The sequence below is a fragment of the Lepisosteus oculatus genome, chromosome 10 (genome assembly GCF_040954835.1).
Source record: "Lepisosteus oculatus isolate fLepOcu1 chromosome 10, fLepOcu1.hap2, whole genome shotgun sequence".
NCBI classification, from domain to species: Eukaryota; Metazoa; Chordata; class Actinopteri; order Semionotiformes; family Lepisosteidae; genus Lepisosteus; species Lepisosteus oculatus.
Window position 1 is genome coordinate 12,969,703 of NC_090705.1, and position 13,771 is coordinate 12,983,473.

Consider the following 13,771-nt stretch of genomic DNA (forward strand, 5'->3'; position numbering starts at 1 on the left):
CAGTATATGATTTGAAGAATAATAAATGCATTCTCTTAAGGTTTTATTTTTAGCACTGCCCCTATAACCTCCTTTTCAACTCACTTTCTCTTCTCTGAGATAAAATGACTGGTGGGCTGGTTGATAAAACTGGGTCTTTAAAATTCATGCACTGTAACATACCCATTTTCCAGCACCAGTTCAATATGTGTAGTGAAACTTCTGAGTATCTGAGTATACTGTATCTATCACTGTATCTGAGTAGTGAGTCAGAGGTGTCCACCAAGGACCTTTGCCTTCAGAGTTGGTAACTACAGGTGCTTCATTCATTTCTGCACATCAGGAGCTATTATCAGTAAATGTGATGGATAAGTGCCATAGCTGAACAATGGTTTAGTAATGATGAGAAGATTACAGTCACAGGGGGTTGATGGAAATCATTAGTAGGACTTGAGTTTTGTTTTGTGGCTTTGAAGAATATCAAATCTCATTGGTCTTAAATGAAATGCATTTTTTTTTGTCAGTTACTTTTTTAATCAGCATGGGATCCAAGAATAAAATATAAATAAGCAGCGTCCAAAACTCAGCTAGCTAATATATACAACCCAGACCAATCAAGCACTACACAATATAATCTGTTCCCTTTCAGCTATTTAATTGTTAGATTAATTGATAATTAATTCAGTCACCTACTGCGAGATCCACTGTGGTCCTAGATTTTGTGGGCTTGTGCTTTAACTTCCCAGACAGATAATGGGTCAGCAGTATTGTTCCTACAATGTACTGTATATCCACTTCTGGTAGCAGCATATCTTGTAGTTTTAAAATCCTAACATATGTGCCATGTACAGTACTTGTTTCACAGAACTGGAGTTTCTGGTCCATCTCTCTCATTTATTTTTATTCATTGAAACAATATATTCAAAAATAATTAATTCAATCAGCAGGTTATATATAACAGGTTATACTTAACAGCCATGGCATTTCTTTTTCACAATCTATACCATTTTGTGTGATGGTGACTGATATCCACACTGGATAATTTAAGATAAACCTAATTTGTAAAGACTCATATACTTACATGTTTATTTAATTTATAAAGTGTCTGAACTATCAGAATAGTGTATGTTTGTATGGCTTGCTTAAATATATGTGCAACATTGGTTTTATCATGAAAATATGCGGTCTATATCAGGGGAAATTTTGAAGGAGGAAAAAGACTTTTCACTAACTGTTTCAAACCCATATTTAAAAATGTGTTAATATTCTGTTGTTTTTTACAGAAAAAGCAAAGGACAAAAGAACTCTCTCAACTGTTCCATTCATATAACCCTTATGATCATAAGGTAAGACATTACAATTGCTTATGCTAGTACTGTATGTATATTCTTTCAACTGAAATTTAATTACTAAAGCTGGGTTACTAAAGCTTGGGAGTCCTTACAGTTAAGCACTGCTAATCATTCCGAGTGAGGGCTTCTCAAGGATCTTTATAGTGATATCCTTTCCCATAGCAGCAGAATAAAAAAAATGTTTTTGTTTATATGTGTAGTCAGAGAAAATTGTTCAGGAATTATTGCTTTGTTTTGAAATTACTTTTAAATTGTTCTGTTTGAATTTGTTCCTTATTTTATGTACAGTATATTGAATCCCTTTTATTATGTGTGCAAGAGGAAAGAAATACATGTATGGAATTAATTCAAATAACTTCGTTAAGCAGTAGTACTGAATTCCTGTTTTTAATGCTGCTTGGCTTTGTTGCTGTGTTTTGTACAGCTCAGTACAAAGTGGTAAACTGCCTCCTCTTTACAAGAGAAACTTCAACAAAAACATGTTTTCCACAAAAGGCTTTTTTGTTTTTAGTTTTCTATTAAAATAACACTAATACAAAGTGAAGGATATGGCAGAAGAAAAGGTCTGCATAGCTTTGTCAGTTATTGAGCAAAACAAAATGACAGTGTCATTGATGGTGGAAAATAGTATTTAGTTGAAACTCCAAAGAATTCTCTGGCCTTAAAACCTGGTGTACAATGAAGACTTAATGCTGTAACGAACAGTTCTTTCCGGACCCTATGCGGACGACACAATCCGACGAAGTGGGGAAACACTGGAGAAACGTCATGCAGGAATACGGGGCTGAAGACAGGGGGGCGTGTCCAAGGTGCGCTGGTGCACGGGGGAGGTGTGGCCGAGGCGAACAATCCCAAAGAGTAATCCTTAGAGTATCCAAAAACACACAAGAAAGTCCAAAACCAGGAGATCCATCAAAACACGAAGTTAAAACCACGAAGGCCAGGTCGGAACCGGCGGACAGGGAACAGGAACGGGAACAGAGGTTAAAACCTTAACGGGACCAGGCACTTCCAGGTCCCGGATTCGCACGATACGGGAATCAGATGCAGAGCCCGGATTAGCGTCAGCGCCTGGCTTTTAAGGTGGGCTGGGAATAGGAAACAGGTGCACAGAATAAAGTCTCACGTGAAAGGGCTGGATCACCCTTAAGGAGGGGGGACTAGAATCGTGACAAATGCATTGCACAAACTTACAGTCTCTGCAAGTTCTGTATCAGTTGCTTAATGAGCACATATGTATGTTCTTTTCATTTTCAATAATGAGCAGATACAGTAAGTTTGTTGATTATTTCAGTTGGATTGTTCATTGGGATAACAAAAATAGAACCATATTTCATTATACCACCAGGATCTTTGTGTTTGATCTGAATTAAAATTGCCAGAATGATTAAGAATCTGTTTAAATAGCCATTTAAAAGCAATTCAGACAGTCCTATTGAAAGTTGCCTCTATATACAGAACATTGCTCCTCACTTACATCATTAATAAATTGTGGAGCTTGACATTTGCACTTTTTAAAAATTGTGCATCAACATTAAAGTTTAGTTTTTACTGCCATGCGCTTCCTCACTGATCCAAGCAGCAGCTCAAGGTTTGATAACTTGCTTTAAATGCATGAACAGTATGTAGGAAAACCCTCTGCTCTAAAACAGTGATTGCCTTTGTTGGTTTCGATAAGGCCAATTTGAAAGGAGAAGGTGATGCCATCAATTTCTAATTTTTGTTTTTATGGGTTTCAGGTACATTACATACTGTATACAGTATGTGTCTGAACTATATGTTGCAAACTTACCATATGTCAAACTAATTATATGATGGAAATTAATCCCCCTTTCTAAGAAATTTTTTGGGGGAGGGACCTTCTGTACTGTATTTGGTTAGCTAAAAGTGAAACATACACTGTATTCCGTTAATTATTATCAGAAAAGCCACTCACTTTAAGTTACATTCTTTCAGTCCTGAACCCTGCATATTTTCGTTGTTTTTATGGGAAAAAGTTCACCTTTCTACACTGTTTAACTGATGTTTAACAATACATCTTTCTGGTCCCTAATGCCAACTTATGTTGGGGATCCCCTGTACACAAAAACAATTAAACATATGACCACACCCTGCTTGAGTAATGAAGATCACCTGGCTACTATCAGTGTGAATAAAGGCAGCATGTCGGTGAAAGGTGTACAAAGAATCGGAAGCTCTGCTTCAGCAAATAGACTAGTTAAGAGAAATCTGGGAAACGGGGGCTTTGTTATGCACAGACAGAGTCATATCTGTAGTCCAAGTCCGTCAAATTTGTCTGGTCTGTGACCAGAGAATATTTAAGGTGGTGCCAGAAAAGGTGGTGAAGAGCTTTGTTCAATTAATTTCATTTTGGCCTTGAAAGACAATATGTGGAGATGCAATGATGAGTTTTATACTGACTGCTGCTCAAGTCTTATATACTACTATTCAACCCAACCAGTGGGGCAACAGAATTGTAATGATGTGTGGAGGACCCTCCTTTACCATAAGAGCACTGTTGCGGAACACTGGGGACAACCTTACTGCTTTCAATAATTTTCGCTGGATAGGACCTCAACAACTTTGGGTGTGCGTTCTTCTTTCTTTTCTATAGTGGGAGTAATATAGAAAGCATCATTTTGTTTTTGACGCTTAGAGGTTAGAGCAGTATGTCACAGTGCAGATGACTTCCAGGTGTCTTCATTCCTAATGTACAGTTCAAAATAGAAATACGTAACACACACAATTGAAGGAACATCACATAACTAAAATAAAACAAAGCCATCACTCCACTAAAATTCCTTGTTTCAGAATACTGTCTCAGGGATAGAGAGTAGACAGACAAACCAATTTTTTCATCATGATATGCAATACATGCTTGTGGGGAACTTGGAGCTAAATCATTTGAAACAAACTTTGGTGGGTCTGATATTTTGCTCATTTTTCAGTAACATACAGTAGGTCTGAACCAATAGAAGAACTTCTTTTTATATTTTCATTGACTGTCAGTTATAGATCATATGATTTTGTCTTTAAGCAAAGGTTCTGCATTCTGACTTTGTTAAAACTAAAAATAATCCTAAGTTAGAAAAGAAGAAACTGATACACATGAAGTGTCACATTTATTAATATATGTGACCAAAATTAAATCATTATTTTCTTTTTTGTGTTATCATGCCAGGGTTTAAACAGAGTATAAATTATCCAAAATTATTTTTGGTTTTTATTTTATGATGATCACCTTAGCTCATTTTAATTACATTATTAAATTTTAGCACTGGTGAACACTATTGGATCCATTTTCACCCTATAAAAATCTATTGTCATTCTAGTGAGTTGTTCCCCAATTCAGTCTGTTCGACAATTTCATAGTATTCCTACATCTTTTGAACTAATTACTGTTTTGTGGTGTAATCAGTGCAAATTGAATTGCCCCAAAATGGAATGAAGCTCTTTAAAAAGGTATTATAACCAGAAAAATATTGTTTTGCCCACACAACAGAAAGAGTTCATTCATAGATTGCCTTGAAAAGTACTTCGCTGAGTTAACTCAGGGTGATTTAAATCTATGAAGTCTTACTTGGTCGTTACAAGGCTGACTTTAATCAATTCTTCTGCTTGTCAGAGATTATGCAACAACTGAGCAAGGATGACTATTTTTTGACTATAGTTGTTAATATGAGATGTGCAGTTCTAAAATAAAAGTATTTTACCCGTGCTGTTTCAATATTGAAATGTAAACTTAAAGGGGCACTTAAAAATCCAGAAGATCTTTACTGTCCTTTCTCTACCCATGCCACCTGATGTGTGGTGAAGTGTATGGTAATAACAGAGTTAGAAACGCCTCTGGTGATTAACTTAGCTTATGTCATGGATTGTAACTGTAAGTGTTAAGACTTTGTTTTTACTTTGAAGCAAATTTAAGCATTAGTATTGATTTAGCTCTTCTTAATGTGCTTGGGTTGTCTGTTTCATGCTCTTTACAAATTCTGCCCTTTTTTAAGATGAGCTATGGTTTGAATCATCTTCATTTATGGGAATTTTCTGGTTAATTTTCATTGGTAATATAAGATGTCCGATAGCAGATGTTATAATAGTGCTTTAAATCTTGGGATAAATTATTTTCTGTTAAATAATCAGCAGAGTTTTTTATTTACTAATCAGCAAGTTGACATAAGAGCAGGAAGAGTAGAATCCCATAATCTCAGGTATCTATTGTTTTATTAACTTTTGTGTGGTAGTCATTAATAATATATTTTTGCACACTGAAATATTGAAATTGTAATGTTCTCAAAAGAACAAAAAATGAATTTAAGCCACTTAGAACAAATATTTCTGTCAGTACTCCTTAGCTCTAAAGAAGTTCTCTGCAACTAAAAGATATGCTTAGATAATCAAAACTCTCAGTATATTTAAATAGACAGCGTTAAAGAAAAACAGCATTAAATTAAACAACACTGCTTAAAAATGATGTCCAACTGTGAGAATAAATACAGGATCAGAATCAAAGCAGTGAATTCCATGGTTTCATGGCTTCTAATCAGACTAGGCTTATTCTAGAACGTCTCCTGAGTGCTCTAATGACACCCGGGCGTCCTTTCAGCACGCAGCTCGATGATATCAATAGAGCTAACTGAGTTAAGGGAGGTCTGTTCTGCTAAGTAGAAAACTGGGGAGCCTTTAATTATCACAAGACTTGATGAACACTGCCTAAAATGTGGCATGAGGAATAATAAATAAGCACTCATTAAATAATCTGTCTTTATTCATTTGTTAGGTTGAATACCTTCTACTTTTAATAATTATTTAGGAGTGAATATTGATATCATTTAGGGTTTTTTTTTTCTACTCTTTGTTCCCTGATCTTGTTGGTATGCATTGGATGCACATTAAGCATACATTTCATAACAGTAATTTAAGCTGTTCTTAGTGTGATTACTATTATTGTTCAATGCTATAATTTAATTTAACCTAATATGTTAGGACTTTAAAATATAGACTCTAGAAAAGCAAAAAGTAAATGTATTAGTAGTCTTTGATGTAAGAAGATAGTGAAACATTTCACTCTATGAGCATAGTTTCTGTGAAGATACTAGGTTTGTTCTTAGATAACTTCCATTATCTCATCTCATAAGACTAATATATTGGATAGTCTTATGCACACACATACTGTACCATGTCAGTTTTTACTTGCCCTAATATTGTAAATGTCAGGAGAAATTCTGATCAATACTGGTGAACTAAGGATGCTACTTGTTAAATTGTGTTGATAACAGCACAGTGACACACTGAAATATTAAATTACACAGATAAGCCAAAACTCAATAGTTTCTCTTGCTTTCTTTTCTGTGAAAGGGGATTTGTAATTTTACATGCTTCATGGAAGAAAGTGAACATGACAAATACAGTATGAAAACATTTTCCTCAGCACACAAAAAACCTCCCATCCCCATTATTGTTACGCCTCTCCAGGTTTCTCATCAGAGGATCCCAGAATTGAAATTTTGAAATCATACAAGTGAAAAAAGTAGACGACAAGTAGCAGTAAAGGCCTGATCAGCAGCAGCACTCTGCCTCCACCCATCCTCCCACCCGCATCATGGATGTGGTGGTAGAAATCTACATATATAAATAATGTCAGGAAAAGCCTAGATCTAGTGATGCCAGGGAAACGAATGCAGAGATTCACAATTACGTGCCAACATTCTTTTAGCCATAGTGAGGTCAGACAACTTGATCCATTCCTGTTGCTGTGAAAGGCCAAGATTAGTGTCATCATTTAACAAGAGCACCAGGTGCAAGCAAAGAATGTCTAAAATAATTGACAGGAGGAGGACAGAAGGAGAAAATTGTCTGCAAAACATAGTCATTTTTTCTCCTGCATTCTGAATGTTCTAATATACTTTGAATATGTTTTCATTTATTTGTTTTTCTTTGTTTCAACCCCCACTTCCTTTCAGTTCTTTTATTCCTTGGAAACGTGTCTTTTTTCCAACCTACTTCATTTTGTCTAATTAATAGAAATTCACTGAATACAGGCGTAAACTGTTCTTGGCACAAATTCCTCCCACACACGTTCAGATCCAAATGGAGAAATAATTTATGGAGTTAAAGAGTTGCATCAAGATAGCAGATTCAGTCCTTGAGAATGTCCTGAAGGTTTCATGGGCCTGAACTGGACACAGACAGGAGACATCCCAAAACAAATAGGACAGCCATGGAGAATCAGTACAGTAGGTGGCACTCTTCCCTCTGTGCCAGAATTTCAAAATCAGTGTCCTTATATGCAGAGAGGGGACACTGTGAATTTGGCGGTGCCTTCCTTTGAATGAGGCATTAAACTGAACTCCTGACTGACTGATCGTTAAAGATTCCAATACATTTTTGCAAAAGCCTAAGGGTTTAAACCCAAATGTCCTGGCTAAAATACACCCTGGGGAGTCTGGCCCCCCCAAACTGCCCCCTTAATTTAAGTGATGCGGCAGTTTCTCACTTTCTGTGTGTAAAGTGCTTTGAGTCTTTGTGATGACTGGGAACTGCGATTATTATTAACTGGTGACATGATTTCCTTTACTTATGTCTTTCTTTTTGCATATAGCTAAAAAACAACATCAGTCATGTCTTTTAGGGGAGGAATTGAACTTGCAGGAAGGTGTTAGTTGTATTCAGACATTGGAATCATGAAATAAACACATGTAATCTCTTATTTCTAATATGATGTAAAACTGAGCTTTATATGCTTTCAAAGACACAGCAGTAATATATTAAATCTTGCAGTATAAAATGTTCCTCAAAATAATCGTCAGAACAAAACTGGCCTGTGAGATTGCTTGTTCATAATGCCAACATGTGCTAAATCCAAAATTAAATTAAGTATTTTAATCTAGTATTTATCTAGCTGAAAGAGCATGATTTTGAATTCCTCTAGCTATATTTTAGCATTTGTCTCTTCCTAAAACAAAACCTTTAAAGTTTTGTTCTTACATTCAGGGAATCAAGGGCAAATTGTACACTTGGTCAAAAAAACTTTTGACAACTACTGTGTTAAATTGCATTTTTAAAATAATTATATGTAACTGTTTTTTTTAGGACATATCTCTAGGTAAGCTTATCACTGAGAAGCAGCTCCAATATGTCTTATTAAACCTGGTATACAAATATGCATGAATCATTGTAAATCCTATTTTGTTGATGTTGCTTGGGGGGATACCATTTTGGAGGCAGCAGCACATTGTTTAGCTGTGCCAACGATCTCATGTAAGCAATCAGGTCTCCACTAAATCTGCTCTGAACTAATCAGGCTACTAACAGGAGCTATTCAACCATTAATAAGTCTCACCTGAGCCTCTAGGTCTCCAATTGATTACCTGCTGGCTGAAATTCAAACACCCAAGCATGAGTCTGATTACTAATGCATTTCAATGCTGCATTTGATATTTCAGAGGTGATGGATTTTTTTCATTCAATAATAGGTTATTCTCATCCAAGAGCTTGTTATAACCTTTTCATGAGACAAATGCAAGAGACGGAGAAGATTCAGTTCCATCATTGTGTTTGCATGCACTGCTGGGGATTTAGATTTTGATAGCACTTGATTAACAGTTTCCCAAGGACAGTTCCTGTTCCAGTTAACATGTTTGCTTTTCAAAAGCAGTACTGGAGGTGTGAAAAGGTGACTCAATAAAACCATTTTCTCCTCTTAGTCTATGTTTAATTATTGTTAATAAAGTGCCTTTTCAGTGTTAGTTTTGGTAACTCTTTGATTTCAGTTTAATCGTGTTCACCAGTTCTTCTCTTTTAGAAATAAGAACTCTGAGTGCGGGCTAAATTCTGTAGTGTAGACTTCACTGAACTGAGTATGGACTATGTCATAACTCAGCTTTGACAAAGTAGTAACAAAATTAGCTGACCACTGCAGGGGTTTCACTTTGGGCAGTGAACCTAATTAACTCTTCTGGGTTGCCTGTGAAGTTGTTGTGACAGTTCCACCAGTCCTCCATTTTATTACACTATGTTTTGTAATATATGTATGGGACTTATATATAGACCAATGGCAGATTTCTTGACAGTATATACTGTATTTCAAGGGAAAGGTACAAACTTTTCTTCTCTCTCATTCTGGCATGTGTGTCATAATCGTGCACTATGTTGTTTGATAGTTGGGGACTTCAAATTGGTATTTTATTGAAACAAAGGCTTTTTCAATCATTGCAAATTGAAGCCTTAGTTATGTATCATGTCTCTCATTTCTGGTTGGAATAGAGTAAATCTGCTTCCTGCTGTACAAATCAAACCAAATCATGCTATGAATATGTTACTTTCACTTTATAATTTGGTTTAATTTAGACAGAGGCTTGAAAGATCAGAATTTGCAGTGATAAATGTTCCTGGATATCAAATTGCATCTGTTGGCAGACACTAAAATCATAACAGTAGTAAAAAGAGTGTTCCCAAATGGAGATTTCTTTCTATTTTTTTTCTATTTTCTTTTAATCACATTAAATGATTGAAAAGATGAAATGCTTCTGTTGATTGGTACACATTTTGTTAATTGAAAATTACGCTAGTAACATAATTCTAGGTATTATCTTTGTATTATTGTTTCCTGTATAAAGCTTGATTGGGAGTGTATACTTTCCAAGTACGCAATTATGATTGCATATGCTGTTTTATATGGACATAAAATCATCATTGTGTAGATTACTTCAGAAAGATTAATAATTGAACTGCATTTAAAAAGCATATACATTTCTTTAAAACTGTTCCTATAAAATGCAGGTTTCTTTCCCTGTTCTCGTTTTAATAGAATTTAACATAAAATAACTGAGTGTGCAAATGATTTTCAATACATTTGCAATTTAATGTTAAAAATTGTAGATGTGTATCTTTTATTGTTTTGCATTGTCACAGTGTTTGTCCCCTTCTTTACTATATGTTTATAAGAATACTACTGATATATATACTGATATAAGGAGACCAAGTTGTGGGTTATTTTTGTGTTTTATGTTTTATGTTTTTTATGTGTTTTCAGTTCCTTGAAATAACAAATACAAATCTATCACAACAAACATACATTTTGTAGTACATAAAAAAACAAACAACAGTTGGGAACAAATGCTTAGACTTTTTAATGTTTCTTGTTACCAGCTTTTAGCTGCTGAAAAACAGTGCAAAAAATAGAATTGTAGATAAATAATCAAGCACTTTTTCCAGTTAACTAAAGGACACTGAAATGCACTTCCAAATAATTAAATTCCAATGTTCTCATTCTGTATACAATCAACTGTCATAGTTCTAAGGCACCAGAAATTATTTTTAAAGTTTTATTTTCAGCAAGCTTTTATATATTATAAATTATAATTTTATAATGTTTATACCCTGTTCTTGTGATCTTAACCCATCAATCATTATTCTTTCATATCAGAAACTTTTCAATATTATAGTACAGTTTGAATGGAGGAGAACTGTGCAAGAAGATGTCACAGCGGAGTGGTAGCTAGCACTGCTACCTCACAGCTTTTGGGTTTTGGGTTCAGTCCCAGTTTGGGGTAACTTCGGTATAAACATTTCATATTCTCCTCTTGTTTTCATGGGTTTTTATGAGGTGCTCCAGTTTCATCAAACCTTCCAAAGGCAAGATGATTTGGTAACTCTGTGTTTGTGTGTATCCTGAGATTAACTGGCATCCTTTTTAGGTTGCTGTAGTACTAAGTAGCACCTTGTGTTTTGGGGGTAGACTTCAGGTTTCCGCTACCCTGACAAAGAATATGTAGCTTTCTGATGATAGATATGACTACCAAAAATTGTAAATTGTAATTTTGACACTTTGAAGCAACTAAGAAATTGGATTTTAGAATTGCTTGACTCTTAAAATATTGCAGAAGAGTATCTACAGTATCAACTTATCTGCCACAGTTACAGTGCTTAATAGTGACATGTTGTGAATAGTGTTCACATTACCTTTTTTAAATGAGAAAACCTCCCTTAAGTTTTAAACACTGAAAGAAATTCTTGATGCTTTGCATATGTACAGTATATTTTCACATTTCCCCCATGTGACTAGAGCTCCGGATCTCCTGCTGATGAAGATGTCCTTGAGTTTTCTGTAAACTAGGTGGGACTTGGCTTTATTCGTCCTTGCCTCATCAGCTGCTGTCCTCTTTAATGAGAGAGACAAGTTCTTCAGCTTGGCTCCCCATCCAACATCTAGCTGTCCTTATGCCACTGCTTATGCCTTGGTCTATTCCAGTTACCCATGCCGAGTGGGCACTAAATGCTTCAATGCAGATGGCCAATGCAAAACCACACTCGGACATACAAAGAAAACCTGGCATGTAATAAGGGTACTGAGTAAAGAAGGAGAAACATCAATCAGAGATTTCCATGCACCGCTTTTGTGATACATTAGGCAGAATAAAACCATAGCAATCGAGAGACCTTGCTGTGTAATTTGTAATTCATAGCAAGTGACACATCCTTTTTACTGCACAGATTATCTCAGGCTATAGAACCATGTAATAAAGTCCACAGAGATCTGAAAGCCGGAGCTTTAACAAACGTTCAAACCTAAGAGGGCTTGTTTAAACATTTACGGCTCTTTCCTGGGAAACAAAAGAGCAAGAAAATATATATATATAATATATAATATTAAACCATCTCTATGACTGCCCACAACTTTGCTTTCTTGTCACTTTCTTCCCCTCTGTGCTATAAATCTGATTATTTTTTTCCCTCTACCAGAAGAAGAGCTCTCTCTTTTGTTATAAAACACAGGATTAAAATATGGGATCAGGATCAGAATACAGGATCTGAAACATGCTGGCACAATTCCTTGTTAACACATCAGTGCTTTACTGTTGCCAGAAACATATTTTGTCAACTCTGCAGCAGACTACAAACACCTTGGTTTTATCAACTGGGATTTTCGGTTTTGTAAGGCATTTTTGTTAAAGAGCCCTAAGTTTCTGCTTGCCCTTTAGAAACTGTCGATATGATATTTTTTTTTATTTGTGCTTTGCAGTAAAACCAATTTTATTGGTTTATATCTTGCCCCTCAACTTGTATAATAATATACAATAATGAATTGCTTGCATTATATGTACTTTTCATCCCAGAGGATCACAAAGGGCTTTGCATACAGGAGATTAGCCTATATCATCCACCATTGCTGTGGTACACCCACCTGTGTAACAGCCATTATTCGCCAGCGGTGCCACTTCACAGCAAATCAGATTATGAACTGAGAAATTGCTTCACCAATTAAATTAGGAACTTTAGGTAGCCCTTGTAATGCTAGTCCACTGTTTAATTTACGCAGGACACTGGGGTTAATAGCACTGCTCTTCCTGCAATGGGATCTTTAATGACCAAGTAGTCAGGAGCTGAGTTTATTGTCTCATCCTAAGATTTGACATTTCTTTTAGTACAGTGTCCTCATTCACCATAGTGGGGAATGGTGAACTTCTGGTCCAGAGGGAAAGGTGGAATTTAACTGGTCCCCTGACACTGATTGCATTAGCAAGCTATTTTTCCTTGGAGGTCTCTCACTCCAGTATTGACCAGGCCTAGTCTTACTTAGCTTCTGTAATCTGTTGAGATCTGGCTGAAAGACTTCAATGCCTCTGTCTGCAAATGGCATTCAATTAAATCTTTACATTTAGAACAGCTTGCAAGTGGAATGTGTATCCTTTCCCACTAATATTAGTTACAGTAAAGTTAGTTAGCTAGGCTTGCATAATTCACACTTTATGAATTTATTGCTTAGTATGTTTATTATTTGTGATGTCCTCTTCCTACTTTTCAGATGAAGGCCTTGACTTGAGATACAGTACACTATTTATTTTCATGTCAATTTCGCATGACCTAAAACTTACAAATCATCTGAATTACTAAATTTCAAAACCCCATAAAAATATGCCTTAATCGTCTAAAGTTTGCTCTGAAAATTTAAAATCCTTGATAAAAGGAGTTATTTTATAAATGATTGATTCCTTCTTTATGTAACAGAATTAAATGCCTTTGGAACAATTACTTTTGTTTACAGGAAAGATGTTTTTAGCACCTTGTGTGCACAAATGAAAGGAACGAAAAAAACATTAAAAATGAATTAGCATATTATAGAAATGCTCAGGCCTTGGGCAAACCTAGATGGAGTGTAGATGCCAGATGTAGCAGAAATAACTCATCTTTGCAATAATACACAGACATGTCAGCCGCAGTTACAAATAAATTGCTCTCTCAGCTATGCTAATATCCTGCACACTGAATGAAGTAATTACACTCTCCTACTACACACAGTGAAGAATAATTACAAACATTCTGGTAAGAAGAATCCTTCCTCCATTATGGAATTTAAATTTTAATGTTTTTTTTCTCAGCTTTTTTCTAAATTTCTGCAATCAGTAGTCAGTGCATGTATTGTCTAACTTAAATATTCTGCC

At 35.5% G+C, this 13,771-nt stretch overlaps 1 protein-coding gene across 2 annotated transcripts in view; it reads left to right on the plus strand.

Annotated features, from left to right (window-relative positions):
- Positions 1–13,771, plus strand: part of cdkal1 (CDK5 regulatory subunit associated protein 1-like 1) — a 417,958-nt gene that overhangs the window by 306,492 nt on the left and 97,695 nt on the right. For both annotated transcript variants that reach the window (XM_015357729.2, XM_015357728.2), the window contains exon 12: positions 1,263–1,325. In XM_015357729.2, coding sequence (XP_015213215.1) covers positions 1,263–1,325 — 63 coding nt within the window. The remainder of the gene's footprint in view (positions 1–1,262; positions 1,326–13,771) is intronic.